We start from the raw sequence: 20,710 nt of genomic DNA, 5'->3' as shown, positions 1-20,710 counted from the left end.
GAATCGATCCCCACACGTGCCTGACTGTGTCTAAATGGACATATTTGCAAAGAAAAAAAATAGAACCTCTATTTTGCTATTCAAATAAAAAGTTCCAAGGTCAGTTTCTCCCTTACTCCACTTTCTGAGCATTTATTTTCCAGTTCAAAACCAGTGCCTATTTTGAAGAAATGTTCTGCAATTCTCATGAACTTATCCAAAGGTGTTATTTAACTAGTCCTTGAAGACCAATGAAAAAAGTGAAATTAGCCAGGTGATGCTTTATGCCTGTACTTTCAGCTTCCAGAAAGAAGTAGAAAGATTAGGTCTTTGACTAGTTGCCTAGACAAAGTGTTAGATCCTGTTTCAACAACAAACATGAACTAAAAGCAAAAGGAATGAGTGTAGCTCAAATGATAGAGCCCTTGTGTAGCAAGCACAAGAACTTGAGTTCAAGCCCTACTGTTAATAGAAAAAGAGACAAGCAAATTTAAAGGAAAAAAAAAAAGAAACATCAAAGACATCCTTAAAAACCACTTCTTTTTGCCAACATGTGCTTATTAGCTAACGGACAGGAACCAGACAGCACTGTCATTCCAAAAAGGCAACTGAACCACAAATCTAAGCACTAGAATTTGCAGACCCCAGTGGGAGCTGAGCGTGGAGCTGGGAGGGGGGACTGCTTCTGCCCATTGTGCCTCCCGCATTCTGACATCCAGGAATGCCTATGTAGCACAATCACACACTGCCTTTGTCCCCACCTCACAGCCAAACCTTCTCCCAGGCCTAAAACACTCTGACCTCTCAACAGAGAGGCATGAGCAAGGGAGTGCTGGACGCACGCCTCCCCAGGGGCCCATGGGAAACAAATGAGGTGTCACCCTGTCCTATTCACCCTTACCCTCATTCAGAACTCACTTAGGTGAGCCACTAAATGAAATCCTTAGTGGATATTAAGAACAAAATCCAGGGACAATTTTCAGAGGTTGAAAGTTTCCCATCCTTTGCTTGAAACAGACACACAGACACACATAGTGTGTCTACTCAGTGTCCTTAGCCTTGCACACATAGAAAATCCCTATGGCCACATAATTTATTGAAGGGCCATTACCATGCAGAGTAGTTAAAACAAGACCATCAGGCCTGGTGCCTCTTGACCAATGAGGGGAAGTGGTTCCATAACTGGTATGGATGCTCTCTTCATTGCCATGGCAACTCTTCCTGCATGGCGGAATCTCCATATAGACTGAGTCTCATTCCACCTTAGATCCTGACTCATTTAGATTCTCCCAGAACCAAGTTCTGATGTCTCACTTCCTAGCTGTGTCTCTTAGCAAGCTTTGAAAGCTAGAGTCTCATGTATAGGTGTTGTTGATGAGAGACCCTCCCACCCTGTGAGTTCCATAAGGGTGAAATGCATGCGTGGGCCTTTCAGAACACCTGTCTGCCACAAAGAAGGCCACCAGCCTGCCTGAGTGGTAGGCAATGGTGTCCCATTCACCACTTGGACTCCTGATGAGCCCAATACATAATTTATTCAATAATTATTTACAGGAAGAAGGAAGATGACAGTGGACAAAGCAAGCAGGCTTAATTGATCCTTAAATTTGACACAAAGCATTTGTTTCCTCGGTTTATGGAACACAGATTTCCAAAGCCTTTAAAACAGAAGCATAAAAGTCAGATTTCTTTTCTTTCTTTGTATGTTCCTTTTCTTTCTTTCTTCCCTTTCTTTCTTCCTCTTTTCTTTTCTTATTTTTTTTTTCAGTTCTTAGGGATTGAACTCAGGGTATCCCACTTTCTAAGCAAGTGCTCTAACACTCAAGCCATAACCTTAATCCCTTTGATTTTAGTTTCTCAGACACGGTCTCATACTTTTCCCTCAATTGGCCTCAGGCTGAGATTCACCACCTCCCACATAGCTGTGATTACAGGTGTGCCTCGCCATGTCCAGCCATAAACTGGCATTTAGAGTTTGCGGCTGCTGGGAAAGTACCAGCCTCTCTCAAGGGAGCAATCATCCTAAGCTCTGTAGCCAGAAATCCAGATTTTCATGTGAAATAGACCATCGTCTAAGTCAGTTTCTTAAAAAAAAAATAATATTCCATGGGCCAAATAACACATTGCCAGTGTGATCTGAAGTTGCCCGCTTACCACCTCCGCCTCGATGGCGAGCTCTCCAGATCTGTCTCTCTTTGGGAAACATTCCTCAGTGAACACAAGAGACAGGTGAAGTCAACTGCAGCTTCTACCAGACTCAAAGGATGGCCACTTCCTGCCACTCCCCTTCTGCAAAACAAGTCCATAGCAAGTATTCATTATTAAAAGCATAATTGTTTTGAGGCTGAAATGAGAATACTACAAAAACACCCAATAACTTCCTCTAGAACAGCCATGATAGTAGTCTGGAGAGAAGCTGGGCCCACAGTTCTTGTAGCTTTGTTTTCTTTGGAGGAAAACTGGCATTTTCCAAAATCATGGAACACTTAGCTTAGAATGACTTTTCCGTAGCTCTGAGAGCCATACAGCAGACACATAACCATATGTCTTCAAAACGTGCGTTTTCAAAAATTCTCTCCTTATTGCACAAGGTAAATGCTTTCTGGTCTTTCCATATGGCAGTGATTATTGTCTACAAGCTCATGGGAGTTTCGCCTAATGTTTACAGTAAGTAGTAGGATTACAGGCTGGAGCCATCAGTGCCTCTTTTCTTCTGTACCTTAATATTCTCTTTACCTAGTATCCCCAACTATTCAATGGCAACATGGAGGTTTTTGAGAAGAAGGAGGAGGAGGAGGAGGAGGAGGAAGAAGAAGAAGAAGAAGAAATAATGAAACAGTTTAACCCAAGTAATTAACTTGTGAGATAACAAATCACTACCCAGTTCTTTGAGGTGAAGTCTCAGTAAGTTGTCCAGGCCTGCTTCCAACTCCTAGCTTGAAGCAATCCTCCCACCTCAGCATCCAATGTAGAGTATTCTGAGAGAAATGGACTGTAGGAAGCTGTAAATGAGTGGACTGTTTTTTCTCCTGCCTCTCAATGGTTTGCTTCAAACTTCTTGTGCTGGGTCTGCCATCCAGGAGGCATTGCTATGTTAAAACTAAAAGGGAGATGTATACTATGACTAGGAACAGGACCGACCAGTGATTCACTTTGTGCAGAGAAGGTAATTCTGAAAAAAAGTTCCATCATGAACCCATTTTAGAAGAGTCTGTGCCAAATTCTTTGAACAAAAATTCTAAAACTGGTTTATTCAAATATTCATTAGGTTTTTCAAGAAAGTTAATTTGAATAGACAATACTTTTAGTTTAATGGGACCCTCACTACCCAGTGAGTTTTCTCTTAACTCCTTTTTAGAATGGCTATTGGAGATTTTAGAAAGTATCCTTGTAACCTGAAATTTGGAAAATATCTGTTCTGGTGAATTTAATTTGGGAAGCAGTTATTTGGAACTGTATGTAGAAAATCATATGCCTACTCAACTGGTTAGCAAAATTTTAGAATAAGAAATTTCAAAAGGCAATGTAAGAGGAAATCTTCATGATCTTCGACCAGGCAGTGGTTCCTTAAAGTAACACCAAAGGCACAGGCAACATCACCAAGAAAAAGATGAATTGATCCTCATTAATATTAAGAACACCATCAACAGAGTGTAAAGACCCCATCCCAAGTCAGGGAAAGTGTTTGTAAATCATATGCCCTCTATCTATCTATCTATCTATCTGAGCAAAATATCCAAAATTTGTAAGGAACTCTTACAATTTAGCAAAAACAACCCAATTCAAAAAGGAACCAAGGACTTAAATGCATCTCTTTCCACAGAACACACAAAGAACCATGAAGCACGTGAAAAAAAAAAAAAAAACAACCATTAATCATTAAAGAAAACATCAGCATAGTATCATTATTCATCAGAGAAATGCAAACCAAAACCACCCGGAACCATTTCTTGCTTACTGGGACGAGTATAAATTAAACAAGAAGCAAGCAAGAGGAAAATAGCAATTGTGAGGGAATTCGGAGCCACAGGAACCTTCACACTGCAATCCTAGGAACGTAGGCTTGAGCAGCCATTAGGGAAGCAGATGAGACCTATAGTAAGAGGCAAAAATTCTGCTCCAAGGTGTGTACACCCATAGTCTTGGAAACAAGAGATGCTTATATGATATGTCCATTATAATAGCCCAAGGATAAAAATAACTGGTGTCTTTCAGTAGATAAGTGGATAAAAGAACTGCAGTATATCCATACAATGAATGTTATTCGGTTATAAAAGGAAATGAAATACTGACCACCTATAAAAATATTGTGCCAAGTGAAATAAGCCAGACACAAAAAGATAACTATTGTATGACTCCAAGTACCTAGAAGAGGCAAATGCATAGAGATGGAAAGCAGATTAGAGATTACCTAGGATGGAGCACAGAGGGAGCTAGTTGGGAGGCACTGTGTAATGAGTACAAAGTTTTTATTTAGACTGATGAAAATATTTGGGGACTATTGGTTGATGGTTGTACAATGCTATGAGTACAATTAATGCTATTATATATACACTTTTGTCCATGGGCTGGTGGCTCGCTCCTGTAATCCTAGTTACTCAAGAGACTGAGATCTGAGGGTTGAGATTCAAAGCCAACCCAGGCAGGAAAAGTCCATGCGATTCTTGTCGCCAATTAATTACCAGAAAACTAGAAGCCAGTGCAGTAGAACACTAACTTTGATCGAAAGAGCATACAGTTCAAACCCTATGACCAAAACAAAACACAAATACATTTACATATATATATATATATATATATGCTTTAGGCTAGTTAAGATCAATAACATTTTGTTCTATTTATTCTTTTTATTCTTATTTAAATTTTATTGTAAATGTGATGTAAAGATGAATTGCAGTTATATGTCAGATTAGTACATTTCTTTTTTTCTTTTTCTTTTTGTGGGTCATGGGACTTGAACGCTGTCCCTGAGCTCTTCAGCTCAAGGCTACCACCCTACCCTTGAGCCAAGCCCCACTTCCCGTTTTCTAAAGGTTAATTGGAGATAAGAGTCTCAGGTTCTTTTGTGCCAACCTCGATTCTCAGATCTAATCCTTTTCAGTAGCTGGGATTACATGTGTGAGCCACTGTCCCTGGCAAGTACATTTCTTTATGAACAGTGTCACTCCCTCCCTCCTTTCTCCCTGGTTTTCCCCACATTGTATAGTTTGTTTTTTTTTTTCAACATAGTATAACATTCTTAAGCATTCGTATAAAATCAAACAGGTTTTATATAACCCCATTTAAAAAACTCAAATCATCAGTTAAAAATGTCATTTTAAAATGTCATTTAAAAAATGTCATTTTTTGGTGAGGACTAAGATGGTTATATAGGGATTGAGCCAGGTCGTATGGACCTGTTTCAGAAGACCAAGCCCTCGTATTCGTATTTCAGGAAAGAGGAGAATCAGGAAGATTTTGGTGTTCCAAAGGATGTGTATTTTAATTACGAGTTAACACCTTAGAATTAAATGTAAGTTGTTAACTGAATTGTGGTCCAGTCATGTGGTTTGCGTTCCATGAGAGGAAATTAGGTATTTGTGTTTGATGCTGACACTAACAGCAAGGGAAATCTTGCCACATGTGTCAGGGCATTTTTCCCCCTTCTTGGGCCTGGATGTCATTTCTTTCTACCTGTGCCAGGCAGAGGCCTGCAGGTAGTCTCCTTTGCTCATTCTAGGCCATAGCATTGCTCATATGCACCCTGGTTCTTTTGCAGAGCATAGGAAACTTGGAAATATGACTGTGACCGTGAGGAAGACTGTCCCTTCTCCCGAGGCTGTGCAGATTCTCTACCAGAGAATGAAGTATGAGTACGACTTCTACCACTATGTCAAAGAGCAGTTCCACCTGCTGAAGCGCAAGTTTGGACTGAAGTCTCGAGTGAGCAAGGCGAGCAAGGCCCCTCCGAGACCACAGTTCTTCATCCCCACACCCCTGGAGACTGAAGAGCCAATTGATGACGAAGAGCAAGACGATGAAAAGTGGCTGGAAGATATTTATAAGAGGTGATACCAGCCCTGTGTTGCCTCCATGGTTTTATTTCCCTTTTCTAGAAAATTCTTTGGGGAAGAAAAAAAAATCCTGAAGGGACTTAAATTAATGCTCAGTGCATTAAAGAAAACAAGACATTTCCCACATGTTGGGGGTCATTGGGAGATACCCGGTTTTGCGGGTTTTGTTGATTTAATTGTATTCTGTATGTGTTTTCTCCTCCTTGATTCCTTGGGGCTTTCCCAAATATAATAGATGGGTCCATCACAAAGCACCTGTTCATAAAATAGCCTTGCCTGGCCCCCATCAACTCCCTCTGGTAATACAAGAGAAAGAAATCGCACAACCCAGTAGTTTATCATTTGTAAAATGACTTGTAAAAATATTGCCTCAGTGGTAGAAGACATCCACACTTGTATGTTTCAGCACCCAAGGAATCTGCTCCAGAAGGATGTAGGAGAAGGGACATCAAAGGAGAATGCCCCTGAGTACCCACCTGGATAGAATTCTCCCTCGGGTCCCTCTTGGGGACACTGGCACCATGAGCAGACAAGTGAAGGACAAGTTGTCTGTGGCACTCACATTCTAGCCAATTAGAGCCTGGAGTATCTTTAAAGGTCAGAGTGCTTGGGAATGCCTGGTGAAAGGTCCCACTTCCAAACAAGATTCTGATGGACTCCAAAATAGTGGACTATGGGCAGAACTGTTCAAATCTAGGGGCCCCGTGCCAGAAGAGAAAGGGCCTAGTCTGTATTCCTTGCATCAGAAGCATCTCTGTCCACAGCACTGCTTCAAGTGGAAGTCCCAGGAATGAATTTAGCTTTGATAATGGTTGCTATCGCAATCAATCATTTGTGACCACAACAAGATTACATTATCTCTCATATCAACCTAAGGTCAAGTTGGTCTTAACAGATGCTAGGTATCTTTAAACTTCTATCCCCCCTGCACAGAACATTTTTTATTTTAAAAGGGTCCTGATTCCTTAACAGAGGCAGCAGAATTTATTCTCTTCCTCATGGAACCTGTTGCTTCTGAGAACTCTTACCAAGGACATCAGAGCTAGAAGCATCAGGACTTGTGAATAAGATGTTGCTTGCCCACCTTTGTGAGCAGGTGGTAGCTCTTGGGAACTTCTGTCACCCCCAGACATCTCTCCCACTCTCTACCAGTTTCTTCCTATCAACCATGCCTTTGTTCAGTCATTAGAAATATGTCCTTTTAAATTCTGAAATGTGTTCACTTTAAAAAAAAAAAAAATCCGGCCAGGAGTTTGGCCTAGTGGTTAAAGTGCTTGCCTAGCATGCATGAAGACCCGGGTTCGATTCCTTGGTACCACATACATAGAAAAAAGCCGGAAGTGGTGCTGAGGCTCAAGTGGTAGAGCTCTAGCCTTGAGAAAGTCCAGGGACAGTGCTCAGGCCCTGAGCTCAAGCCCAGGACTGGCAAAAAAAAAAAAAAAAAAATCCTAGGAGCTGGGAGTTTGGCCTAGTGGTAGAGTGCTTGCCTAGCGTGCACAAAGGCCTGGGCTCAATTCCTCGGTACCACATACAGAGAAAGAAAAAGCTGGAAGTGGTACTGTGGCTCAAGTGATAGAGCTTTAACCTTGAGAAAAGTCCAAGGACAGTGCTCAGGCCCTAAGTTCAAGCCCCATGACTGGCAAATAAAAATAAAAATAAATAAATAAATAAATAAATAAATAAATAAAGATCCTAGAGCCAGGCGCTGGTGGCTCATGCCTGTAATCCTAACTACTAAGGAGGCTGAGATCTGCGAATTGCGGTTCAAAGCCAGCCCGGGCATGAAAGTCCAAGAGACTCTTGTCTCCAATTAATCACCAGAAAACTGGAGGTGGCATTGGGGCTCAAGTGGTATAGCTCTGGCCTTGAGCTGAAGAACTCAGGGACAGTGCCCAGGCCCAGAGTTTAAACCCCCCAACTGCCCCTCCCCAAATCCTAAAAACACATATTCTCCTGGTGCATAAGATAATGTCCAGCTAGCTGAGAAGCTGTGATGTGGTGGGGGGGGGGTCTCAAGAAGGTCACAACAAATATCTGCTCCAACAGGCCTCAAAGAATCCTAGCAAAGCCAGTTCAGAGTATTTGGTAATTAAGACTGACTTTACACGAAAGATACATTTTCTACTTTTCAGTAAGTCTCTAGAAATTTTTGGTTGCTTCTTTCAGTAAAACTGGACAGTAGCCAAGATACAGATCAAGTCCTTCAGAACCTGCCAAGTGGGTGCTGGAGTTCCTTTATCATGAGATGTATTGAAGCTCCAATCTATAAGTCCCCGCAGTCAATGACCACCTCAAAAGAGACCAACACTGGGCTACTCGTAGGCCACCTTTTTGACTTAGAGTAGAGAAATGAATAAGGCAAATATGCACAGAGGGAGAAAAAAATACTCTTTGTTCCATGCAGAGATATCAGGGTTGCTCATTAGGTGTACTTTAAAAGGCAATCTAGAAAACAGCTATCATATTCCAAACCAGCCCAACCACTGCTGCCTGTTATGTTGGGAGTCATTTCTATGACACTGCATATAAACAATTATGATTAGTTTACACACTGTTCAATCTCAGGACCCGAAAACAAAATTGTATTGGCTAGCTTTTCCTCTGCTGTCAGAACATCAGGACAACTGGTCCCTCAAAAAACAAAAACAAAAAAAAAAAAAGTATCCTCTTTCTGCAAGGTCACAGGGGCACGTCTTCCTGTGGGCTCAGAGTCATTTATTTCAGCAGTGATTACTGTCACTTCTCAGCAGGAAATGCCAACCATGTCACCTACAGGGCTTTCCTGTTCTGTCCCCATGAGGTCCTGAAAGTCAAGGCACTTCATCAGCTCATTTTGGCACACATGACGTTCTTTGGCCATTAGCCCAACACAGTTGGTACTTCCATGAAAGATAGTGTACGTTTTACATAGTTTAATTTAAAAAAATGCATTTTAAGCTAGTTGATCTTTGACTGCCTTATTTATTATAACCTTTTAGCACATTCCAAGGTTTTAGTTACTCAGGAAGGAGTTAATTAAAATGATTTTATTTTGGTCTGATGGATGTTTTTACAAAGGAAAATTATTATGAACCCTCAGCCGACTTTTCTTGAGTGCTATAAATGTGCTTGTAAATCTTTTTTTTAGGAATGAAAAAAAATGATGTGTGACATTGATGGAAATCCAAATATATATAGAGAGAACTGAAGCATTAGCTTAGCTAACATAAAAGCAATCTGTGTTTGAGATGAAGTGTTCCCTAATTTATTCATTATTCCTACAAATAAATGAATATAAAGAAGTTGACATTTTTTTCCACTCTCTTAATAGCTGAAAATAATAGTAACTAGAGAGTTCCTCATAGCCTTCTTACTTGTAAAAGCTTGTCGCTTCAAAAGGTGATTCTGGAAAGATGATTGTTTTGAAAATTTATCAACTTTCATTCTTATATAAACTACATGATACTAAAAAAAACTTACTGAAAAAAAGAACTAGTTACTAGTTCATCTAGTTTATAAAATATAAAACATTAAAATATTAAATATTAAACAACTGGCCTTATTGGTATTTCTGCAGATTGGGTTGGTGTCAGATGCTTCATTGAGTATTGTAAGAAAGGAATAGTACTCCATATTGCTCAGTATATAAACTATTCTAATTCACAAACACACAGAGCCCCAAAAACTAGTGCTTCTAGGGCTGGGAGTTTGGCCTTGTGGTAGAGTGCTTGCCTAGCATGCACAAAGACCCGGGTTCAATTCCTCAGTACCACATACATAGAAAAAGGTTGGAAGTGGTGCTGAAGCTCAGTAGTAGAGCTCTAGCATTGAGAAAGTCCAAGAACAGTGCTCAGGCCCTGAGCTCAAACCCAAGACTGGCCAAAAAAAAAAAAAAAAAAACCTAGTGCTTCTAATTCCCAAGTGAGTGGTCTTGATCTAGAAGGTCTTGCCCTGCAAGCACTTAGAGGAAGGAGAGAAGGACAATCCCCATACTTTCTAAATGTTAGGGACCAAGCTCCTACCACTTGTAAACTTTTCATAAAGTAGAATGAAAATCTTGGTAATAAGTGAAAGAAAACCCCTTTTGGGTAATAACATGATTTATTTTGAGGAAAAATCTGACTGTTGTAGGTAGTCACCACTGACTGCTCCTTATCATTTAATGTATTCTTCTATAGCCCAGTCAAGTGGTGAATGAAATTTAAAGTAGGGGGGCAGAAAAAAGCTGAGTTAAGCCCCATCTGATGTTGCTCATCTGATGTTTGCTCAGTTGGCCTAAACTTTTTTTGTGTATTTTGTTTTGTTTTCGTTTGTTTGTTTTTGTGGGTTGTGGGGTTTAGACTCTGGGCCTGGGCGCTGCCCCTGAGTTTCTCAGCAAAAGGCTACTGCCTTAACCCTTGAGCCACAGCCCCACTAGAAAACTTATTCTAGTGGTTAACTAGAGATAAGAGTCTCACAGTCTTTAGTGCCCAGGCTGGCTTTGAACCTCAATCTTCAGATCTCCGCCTCCTAAGTAGCTAGTATTACAGGCATGAGCCACTGCTCCCGGCCTAAAGTTTTTCTTTGTTGTTTTTTTGTTTTTGTTTTTGTTTTTTGTATTTTTCTTTTATAAATGTACCAGTATCCATAAAAAAATAGAGGATTTCTTTTACAAAAACCATTTACTTTGAAAAGAAATCTGTTAAAAATAAAGTCAAATAAAATATTTAGCCTATTCTAGGATAATTATCAGTATTAAAGTTCCATTGAAAAAGAAAAAAAAAGTTACATTGAAGCTGGGTACTGGTGGCTCATGCCTGTAATCCTAACACTTAAGGTTCAAAGCTAGCCCAGGCAGGAACATACAGAGATTCTCATCTCCAATTCACCACCAGAAAACTGAAAGTAGAGCTGTGGCTCAAAGTGGTAGAGTGCTAACCTTGAATGAAAAACCTCAGTGAAAGTATGCAGGCCCTGAGTTCCAGCCCCAGGATGGATCAAAAAAGAGTCACACGGAACTTCCTTCACAGTGTGAAAAGGTGTTCTCATAGAGCCAGTGTTTTAGTCTGCTTGGCCTACTATGACCAAGTGCCACAGGCTTCTACAACAGGAATTTATTTCATTACAGCTCCGGAAGGAAGCTGAAGTCTGAGATTAAAAAAAAAAAATGCCCACACACTTTGGTTTCTTCTGAGGCCTCCCGGCTGGTGGCTGTCTTCTACCTACGTCTTCACATGGTCTTTGTGAAATCACATGTCTGTGTCCAAGTTTCCTCTTCTAAGGACCTCAGACATATAGAATTAGTACCTACCCCTAGAGACTTCCTTTAATCTTTTTAAAGACCCCCTGTCTTCCAAATACCACATTCTACATTGCTGGCTTTGTGTTTTATGTTTTGTTTAATTTAATTTTATTGTCAGGGTGATGTAAAGGGGGTTACAGTTACATACAAAAGGTAATGTGCCCATTTCTTGTCTCACATTGTTACACCCTTCCCATGCTTTTCTCCCACTTTCCCTCCCCCTCCAACCCTTCCCATTGTAAAGTGCATTTCCAAAATATTGTCTTCAACAGTGAGTTTTGAAAGGAACACAATCCATTTCATTATGCCCAGATTTAGCAGAGAAGTTCTCACAAAGGAACTGAGCTCTAGTTAGAGAAAGCATTGCTTCACTCTATACATAAAAAGCCAAGGTTGAGAGGAAAGACATAAGCCAGTGTTTTTCATGGAACTTTTGAACATCTAATGAACTAGAATTTTAAGACAATGACACAGCCACAGTTTATCTACTGACTGATCTAGAACATGAATTGGAAATGACATGGCACAGCCAGCCACACCCAGAATCAAATTGAGGTTTTGTGGGCTCTTTAGGGGAGAAGCTATGATCACCTCCTTTTTTTTTTTGCATTTCTTCCTTTCTTCTTCCCTCTCCTTTCTTCCCTTCTCTTTTTTCTTCTTTTTACTTCCTTCCTTCCTCCCTTCTTTCTTCTATTCTTTCTTATTTTCCTTCCTTCCTTCTTTTTTTCTCTTTCTTTTTGTAGGGTTTGAACTCAAAGCCTAGTCACTGTCCCTTAGCTTTTTCCCTTCAGGCTTTACCACTTGAGCCACACCTCTACTTGCTGTTTAATTGGAGATTAAAAAAAAAACAACTCTGGTTTGTCTGCCTCGACTGGCTTCAAACCTTGATCCTTAGCTCTCTCTTGAAAAGAAACCCTATTGGTTCTCAATCACTTAACTCCTCCAAGACAGACACAATAAACATTTTCTTTTGGAATTGTCTCAGTGCTTAAAAGACACAGAAAGGTTCCCAATTCCTAGTAAATATATTTGATACGATTTGCCTATCTCAGACTGCAAACTTACTTCTCCAAAAGGCAAAATGAAGATTCCAGCCCTACTTCCTGTATAGAGTTACAGATTAACTCACTAACAGTGAAAATGCAGCTCATAAAACTAGTCAAAGCCCAGTGCAGACATGCCTCTGGAACTGGAGATGAACGGGGCCTGAGCCTTCCCAGGCCTTGCTCACTGACTACTTCCCTCACTGGAGAATTCCTTTCTGCCTAGGGCAGGCTTGGCTCACCCCTTCCTTCTCCACCAGTGCCCAGGGAACACCCAGCTCCACAGATGTTCATGGGTCACAGAGCTGTGAACTGACCACTGTGCACTTTGGATTTCAATGTATAAACATGGGGATTCCCTTTAAAAAAAAAAAAAAGTTGGGAGAGGGGCGAAGGAAAGAAAAATCACCATGGAAAGGAAAAATGTGATCTAAGTTTTTCCTCTTGGAATCCTGGCGGATGAGTTTAGCTATCTTCAATCTAGCTTCCACCAGACACTGTATACTTTGAGCAGGCATGGAGCCATCTGCCCTTGACTGTGCTGCCAGAACATTCAGACTTGACCTGTAACACCCCTTTTATTCCAGTCATGAGAAGAGACAGCCTGGAGGATGAGTCCTGCCAAACCCGGCATGCTGGCTGGCTACATTGTAGAGCTCAAACCAAGATTCAGAACAACTGACTATTAAGGGCTGTGTACCGGGGAACAGTCCTGAGTTCCTATCCCAGCTGGTCTGTTGCACCTAGTGTTGGCCTAAATCTCTTGACTTCACATGCTTGGCGTCAATCCAGCTGGGACACACTAGAGTCAAATAGGAGATCCACTGAAATCCAAGAGCTGCTCTGGGGTGGACCTTTCCCACTGTTCACCATGAATGCCAGTGAGGGATCTGTTCTAGCCCCAGAATCCTGCATGTGCCCCTAGCTGGGAAGCATAGAGTACAGACAATTCTGGCTCTATTGATGCCACATCCATCACATCTACAAGTTGCCCCACTAGTCCAGCAGAAACCAACACTTGTGAAATGTGAACTGAGCTGAAAAAGACAGGTACATCCTACTGCACATGAGATACAGTGAAGCCCTGCCCTGAGGAATTGAGTATCCCCACTGCCTACGCAGTCCTCTCCTGTTCTGTTTATCATGCCTTTGTCCATTTTTTGTGAACTTTTCTGGGAAGAAATCAGTTCCACTGAGTGACAGGATTCATCTCTAGATTACAACATGGTCTAGATATACATTTCTCTAACTTCTTTAAAGAACCTTGTGTAAACTGGGTGCCAGTGGCTCAAGCCTGTACTCATGCCAACTCAGGAGGGTGAGACCTGGGGATCACAGTCTGAAGCCAGCCATGGCAGAAAAGTCTGTGAAACTCTTGTTGTTGTTTGAAAAATTGTTCTTATAAAGGTGATATACAGTTTGTATATGAGTACATTTCTTTTTGGACAATGTTATCCCTTCCTTTACTCTTTCCCAGTTTCAGTGAGACTCTTATTTCCAATTAACTACCAGAAAGAAACCAGAAGTGGTGCTGTGGCTCCAATGGTAAAGCAGTAACCTTGAGCAAAAAAGCTTGGGGACAGTGCCCAGGCCCTAAGCTCAAGGACTGACATACCATGAGCGTTGTGTAGTAGTAGTAGTAATAATAATAACAACAAAATAAAGTTATTGTTATTATTAATAATGAGAACAAACAGTTCTGGCTGTCACAAGGAAAGGTTTGGATAAAATGGAAAATTTGGAGGATGAATGCTATCTTTTTAAAGCTTGTCTCCCGTTCTAGGGATTAGCACTGTGACCGAAAAGAAGGGATAATGCAGTAGTGATTTTGTCAGCTGGCAGTTCCTTTGGCATGGTGGCCACTCTGACCTCACCCTAAGACTACCTTGGGCTGCCTTGTTGATTTTCTGTACACTGATTTCCCACGGTTATGATACTAACCAGACACTTCGTTAAAGTCCCTCTATTTATATCAAATCACCCATTTCTCTACTCCTTTCAGCACATTTTCTTTTTGTTCTCTGAGTTTGACTGAAAAGTGCCAAAATCAGACTTGTGATACATATTCCCAAAGGAAACCAAGAAAGAAAGTATGTGAAGTGCGTGTAAGAGAACGCATGTGTACGGCCTTTGTTTGTGTGGTGTATATTCTATCATTTGGTGGTATATTCTGAGCATCCTGAGGTTTCTCAGGCATTCGGAAGTTTAAGAGACACTTTTTCTTTGCCAGATCTCAAATAGTTCAAAATTATTTAACCCAGAATCCTGGTCGAAGGAAAGCCCATTGATAGCATATAGAATTAATGTTCCAGAGATGACGTGCTAGGAAACAGTGCTTCAGTGTCAGATGCCCCCACTGGAAGAGCTTTTGTCCTTCTGCTGTTGTTTTATCTAGGAACTCCCTCATGCCTTTACTATATTCTTCTATCGTAGGAAAAAGGAATTTTATAACTTAGATTTTTTTTAATACTTTTTAATATCACTTGAACACTTCAAGTCTATTAACTTCTCCCATGACTGCCAGTGCTCAAATCCAGAGAAATAAGACCATCTGTCTCCTTTCTTCCCTGACCTGGGATTGGTTAAGCCACAGGAAGGAGGGTAGTAACAGAACAGAGATCTCAAGGGTTCACCAATAAGTTGGCAAGAGGATAAGAACACTCAGCCATTGTGCTCTGGGGCTTGTATTGTTCAGTACACTAGGGGGAGCTGTATTCACAACAATTTACTACAGAATTCCAAAATCTTTCCAAAACTGATCAACCTTCCTTGCTTGAGATCAGCGTAATCCAGAAGGGATTCATGGTTAATAAATTTAAAACACAGTGTACACATAGCTGATCAATTTTCATCTTACCCATTCAGAGTGAGCTGATTGTGTTGCTATTTTATGCACATATATTAATTACCCAAAAGGGATTCATTGAAGTATTTCCACATATGCATGTATGGATGCGCTGTCTGTATATTTATTCTCACATTCCTCCCATCTCCCCTTCTACTCTTTACAGTTTTTTAGTGGCTTCTACTACCCTATTTCATACATACTTACATACCTGGATAACATCCACTCCCTACCCCCTTTCCATCCATTCTGTCCAAAACAGTCTCACCTTTCTATATTAACAATGTAGACATCGACATAGTTGAAGATTCTTCATGAGACAAAAACATGTTAGTATTATTTTAAATTAATGTCCTTTATTTAAAGTCAATCTCTTTGCATTCAAAACTTGAAATCTCCATCATTAATCAATTTCTGGTTTAGATATTTATCCAAGAAAAGGGTTTTCTATGTAAAATGTGGCATCTAAACCCCTGATATACTTAATTTTTTGTTGTTACATTAATGGATGGGAGTTCATAAGTTAAAACTACAAGAGGAAGGCGTAGTGGCTCAAAATGGTAGAACAAAGAGGCCCAGAGACAGCGCCCAAGCCCAGAGTTCAAGCTTCAGGACTGGCAAAAAATAAAAGGAAGGAAGGAAAAATAAAAAGAGTTAATTTAAGAGTTTAGGAATTAGAGGTAAAATTTTATTTCGGCTGAACGCGACTATGCCACACATCTATACAATTCCATATCACATTTCAAAATGCTGTCATGTAAGTTTTATTAAACTTGTAGATAATTGAATTGGTTCGGAAACTGAAGTTCAAAGAGTCAGATTTACATGAGGAATTCTAAACTTTCTAGCATTCTTTTGGCTGAATTATTCTTCCATAGCTAATGTATAGGGAAATGTTTTCATTTTTTTCATTTACTGGCTTTTTATTTTTACATATAACTTTCAAGTTCCCCAATGAGTGAGCAGATGGGAGTGTAGCATATGTATATATAATAAGCTAGCATGAACAGTCCCTGTGTTCAATCTCCAGCATGGAAGTGAGGAAGAAAGGACAGAAGAAAGGAAGGAAGAGAAGGAGGGGGAGAGGTAGAGGAGAGGAGAGTGGAGAAGAGGGAAGAGGAAGAAAGGAAGGGTCTCCTGAACATTTTCTGGAGGCTATAATTCCAAGCACCAATCTAATAAGTACTAAAACATATCATTTACCTGGTGTGATCTTTACTCTATTCTACCTATTACTTTAACACAAATCTCAGTTTCAGAGGAAGTTAAGAGAATAAAACTGTAGCTAGATTAAGACATAGGCTTGCTTAAGCATAAATAAGGGTTGACCCTTCTCCTACTTCTTGCAAATCAGTGACCAAGACTTGGAGGCAGGTGTTGAGTGGGAAGAAGGAAAAGCCATCCAAAGTCAGCTTACCCCACTTACCTCCTTTTGCTCAAAGTCTTGCACTTCATGCCTTTCTGGGAACTTCGTCCTGGAGATAGTCAGGTGAGATGCGAATTATTTGAGGTTTCATTGTAACTTGCATTAGGGCTGTTAGCAAAGCAGGGCCTCTAGCTATGTTCTTGCCTGTTCCGAATACTGCAGAAGAACCACGAGGACAGAAGTAAGTTATGTGGGCCTCTTGCTCTGCACAGAGCCTCACATCCAGCAAACACTCTCAGCTCTCAGGGAGTACAGATATTTCCTCTTCTTGGTGCCTTCTTCTCTTGCTTTGCTTTTTAGAAATAGCCTGTGTTAAAATACAACTCAAAACTCAAATGATATTTATCACCTCAAAATATATTTCTGTGTTCTAATAACTATCGCATTTATTTATATCACACAAGTGAATGCAAATTAGATGAATCTGATTTGGGAATAAGGAAGGACTTTAAACATAAGCACAAAGAGAATGATCACACATACACACACAAGACAGTAGAGATTCTGAAGTTCAAAAAATAACATATACTGACCAACAAGTAAGAGAATATTTGTGTTCCATGTGGCAGATGAAAGATTAATGTTACAAATCTGTAAATGATTTACATAAATCAATATAAAGTAATATGTGCGAAGAACAAACAGATAGTGTAACTTTGCTAAGTGAAAAGAAAGCTAGGGAAAAAAGCTAGGAAACATGAAAAAAAGTTTCTCATTAAAACAGCAAGAAATTCAGATTGAAGCAATGGGACAGGCATGTTTATACTGTAGGTGAAGGTATTAAGGGCTAATGGCTAGAAGACTGTAGAGATCAGTACAGTTCCGAAAAGGAATTTGGGGATTTATATGAAAACACTGAGATTATAACAAGCTTGATAGTGCTTCTGAAAATGCAGGTTGCAGATCCAGAGTATCTGATTCAGAACCTGACACCGGTGGCTTATCCTATCTACTCAGGAAGCTGAGATCTGCAGGTGGTGTTTGGAAACCAGCCCAAGTAGGGCTGGTTTTGGTGATTCATATCCAATTAATCACAAAAAACTCCAGAACTGGGTCCATGATTCAAGTAGTAGAGTGCTAGTCTTGAACAAACAAGTTCATAGTGTCAAAGCCCTGAGTTCAAGCCCCAGTACCAGCACTAATTAATTAATTAAACTATTAGCAATAGCTGTCAACCGCCAAGAAATGTGATCATAGGTTTAACTTGAATTGGGATTTAGACTACAGTATGTTGCTTCAAAGAAACATTTAAGCTAATCTCATTATCTGTTAGCCAGTCTGAATATAAACCTCAGCACTCTTACTGGCCATTCATGCTACTCTCACATTCCCCAGCAAAGAGGCTTTGCTTGCCATGGTTCCTTGACCAGCCATTCTCATCTCAACAAAGTCACATTTTCCAAGCGCAGATACATCTCCACACTTTCAGTATGAAAGTATGTATGGGATTTTCAAATTTCTAACTTTGGTTGGCACTTTCCACTTGTCTCAAGTGAATTCCATTGTAATTAAGGAGAACATTCTACAACTTTTAGATGTCAAATATTCCTAGAATAATTAAGCTACATCACAGTACTAATTTCTTTGCAACTAAAGAATTTGTTGAAATGGATTTGGCCAGGAAGAGTACAAAATTGCACATACAATTATTCCCGTAGACTATCTCATCAACTTGATGAGCTTTTAACAGAGCTCAAGTATCTTCAAGTTGCTCAATAAATGCAGGCATGGGTTTATAGCTCATTTCATCAGAAAATACATGTATCTTTCATATCCTTGTAAATTTGTTATCCTGAACATCACATCCATAAATGAGGATAGAGACTTGCCATTTTTATGGTCATAACCTACATTTGAACAATCCTGTTATTGTCTTTTGGAACCAAGAACAGAGTTCTACTTTAACAAACAGAATGATCTAAAGATCTTGAACCAATGATCCCAACTTTCCTCTGAATTTATATTCTCTCTTTGTCCTGCACAAGACCAGACACCCAAAGTTGGCCATTTTTTATGTCAAGTAATATAAATGATTTCATATACTTCACAACTTATTATATTATGCTCTTATGAATATGCTTTTTGTTAGTTGTGTACTTTCTAGGTCCAGGTGCCAGAAATCCAATTCTAACTAGTTCAGACAAAAAGGAAATTTGTTTGAAAAAAACAGAAAGGTAGCTATAAAATCAGAAGGCACTGAAGAAACAAAATACAAAAAGGATGAGGGTATAGCTTCACAGCCAGGGATTCAACTTGATATCTCTGTTTCTCTCTCTCTCTCTCTCTCTCTCTCTCTCTCTCTCTCTCTCTCTCTCTCTCTCTCTCTCTCTCTCTCTCTCTTCCTCTTCCTCTTCCTCTTCCTCTTCCTCTTCCTCTTCCCCTCCTCTCCCTGTCTTCTCTCTCCGTCTTTCCTCTCCTCTTCTCCTTCTCATAGACCAGCAGAAAATGTGCCTCCCACCAAATGTTCTAAATGCTCATTCTCACAACTTCTGTCCAAAGAGACTCTGGCTCCTTGATAGTTACAGTTCACAATGTCTTGGCAAAACATCAATTGGCTTAACTGGAGTCAGGCCCTTTTCTCTGAACCAATCAAAAAGCTAAGAGGAAGTTCTTATGATCTAAATAACCTGACTAAAAATTGATAATCTGACTAACATCTTTGATCTTTGAAAACTAATGCTCTAGGTATAAATGACACTAAATGAGTAACCAAATAGGCAAGAGAGATGACATTGAGTAATACAATGTGGAAATAAAACAGAATGATATAATGAATGATCAAAGGGTTAGGACCAGCTTTAGAAGGTCAACTAAATCATTTATTTAAATCTTATAATTTCAGGATAAATTTCAATCTAACAATTCCAGAGAAAAGAATGCTTTTAAAGTTCTTTTTTATTTAGATTTTTAACAATCAATTCTTTTCCAAAGTATTAATTGAAAAATATAACACAGTAACAGCTGCTTATATGACATTTCTTGATTTAACTGGAGAAAATTACTCCCATTCTCTCCTCCCTTTAGAGACTGAGAAAACCTTGAAAGACCTTTGACAAAATTTCATGACATCTATATTAACAGAGTAGCTACTGAAGGATATATGGCTTCTTTCTGACTCAGTAGTTAGGAAGACAAAGTTCTAAGTACCATACTGAATTAAAAGTACCTCCTTTCAATTATAAGAAATTGGTATCATGTAAGGAAAGCGCTCCAAGATGGTAGAAACCATAGAGTGTCAGTCAACTCACTCTGAAGTCTCTGAGTTCAGAGACTCTAAATGCATAAGTCCATTCTTATGAAATGGATGGAATCAAAATGGATGCAAGGCATGAAGTGTGGAGTGGAAATAACCAAAGCAAGATCGGTCAGAGTTGACCCTCTACGACATTAAGGAAAGTGGTGACATCTACATATCTTTCAACATGTGAGTGTCAAAACTAAATCAAAATAATGCTCCTTCCTTTACCCTTGTAATCAGATGACAAAAGATGTTATTGATTTGGAAACCAAAGATTCCTAAATTCTTAAATTCCATATTCAGCACTTTCTTTTGACTTTGGAGGAAATCTAGTCAGATGATGTTTAGAATTTCCAAATGTGTTTGTTTGGATAAACACTGGTCTAATTATGAGAAACAACAAATGATCAATGTGTGTTCACATGCCTTCACACACACACACCCACACCTATGAAAGCATACAATGTGAAACATACATTCATAGCACTACTCGTAATTTGTCTTGTTGAGTTATATTAAAACCTGGCAAGAACCCATATAGAACTCCTATTTCTGCCCTGGTAATTCTCTCTCTTTAAAAAAAAAATCTTTTATTATCCCTAGATAGTTGTACAAGGGATTTCAATTCAACATGTTCGTGTGTGTGAGTTCAATGCAACTTGGTCATGCAGTCTGATAATTATTTTTTTTTCCTGTACATCTCTACCAGGTTTTCTACTATTTAACGATGACAAGTTTAGAAGATACATCCCACAAACCAAGCCAGGCAATTGCAGAGCACGCTTGTGCTGGTATTGGACTGATTGCCTGGCTCCCAAAGTCTCATGTCCAGGACTCAGGCTTCGGCTAAGCAGCGAAGATGGCCC

The 20,710-nt window shown here is 39.8% G+C and overlaps 1 protein-coding gene and 1 long non-coding RNA gene across 3 annotated transcripts in view; one reads left to right on the top strand and one right to left on the bottom strand.

The window, feature by feature from the left end:
• Ust (uronyl 2-sulfotransferase) overlaps positions 1 to 7,680 on the top strand; it is a 234,491-nt gene extending 226,811 nt beyond the window's left edge. The window contains exon 8 of the mRNA XM_090337984.1: positions 5,738 to 7,680. Within this exon, the coding sequence (XP_090194110.1) occupies positions 5,738 to 6,030 (293 nt within the window). The 3' untranslated portion in view covers positions 6,031 to 7,680. The remainder of the gene's footprint in view (positions 1 to 5,737) is intronic.
• Positions 1,481 to 20,710, bottom strand: part of LOC150059548 (uncharacterized) — a 59,862-nt gene continuing 40,632 nt past the window's right edge. For both annotated transcript variants that reach the window (XR_016536461.1, XR_016536462.1), the window contains 2 exons: positions 16,607 to 16,913; positions 1,481 to 2,268 (listed from right to left, as the gene is read on the bottom strand). This is a non-coding gene — a long non-coding RNA (uncharacterized LOC150059548). The remainder of the gene's footprint in view (positions 2,269 to 16,606; positions 16,914 to 20,710) is intronic.

Source organism: Megascapheus bottae, chromosome 8 (assembly GCF_031878675.1).
Source record: "Megascapheus bottae isolate mThoBot1 chromosome 8, mThoBot2.hap1, whole genome shotgun sequence".
Lineage (NCBI taxonomy): Eukaryota > Metazoa > Chordata > Mammalia > Rodentia > Geomyidae > Megascapheus > Megascapheus bottae.
The sequence above is the reverse complement of the archived record's forward strand: the minus strand, read 5'-3'. Positions and strand labels throughout refer to the sequence as shown.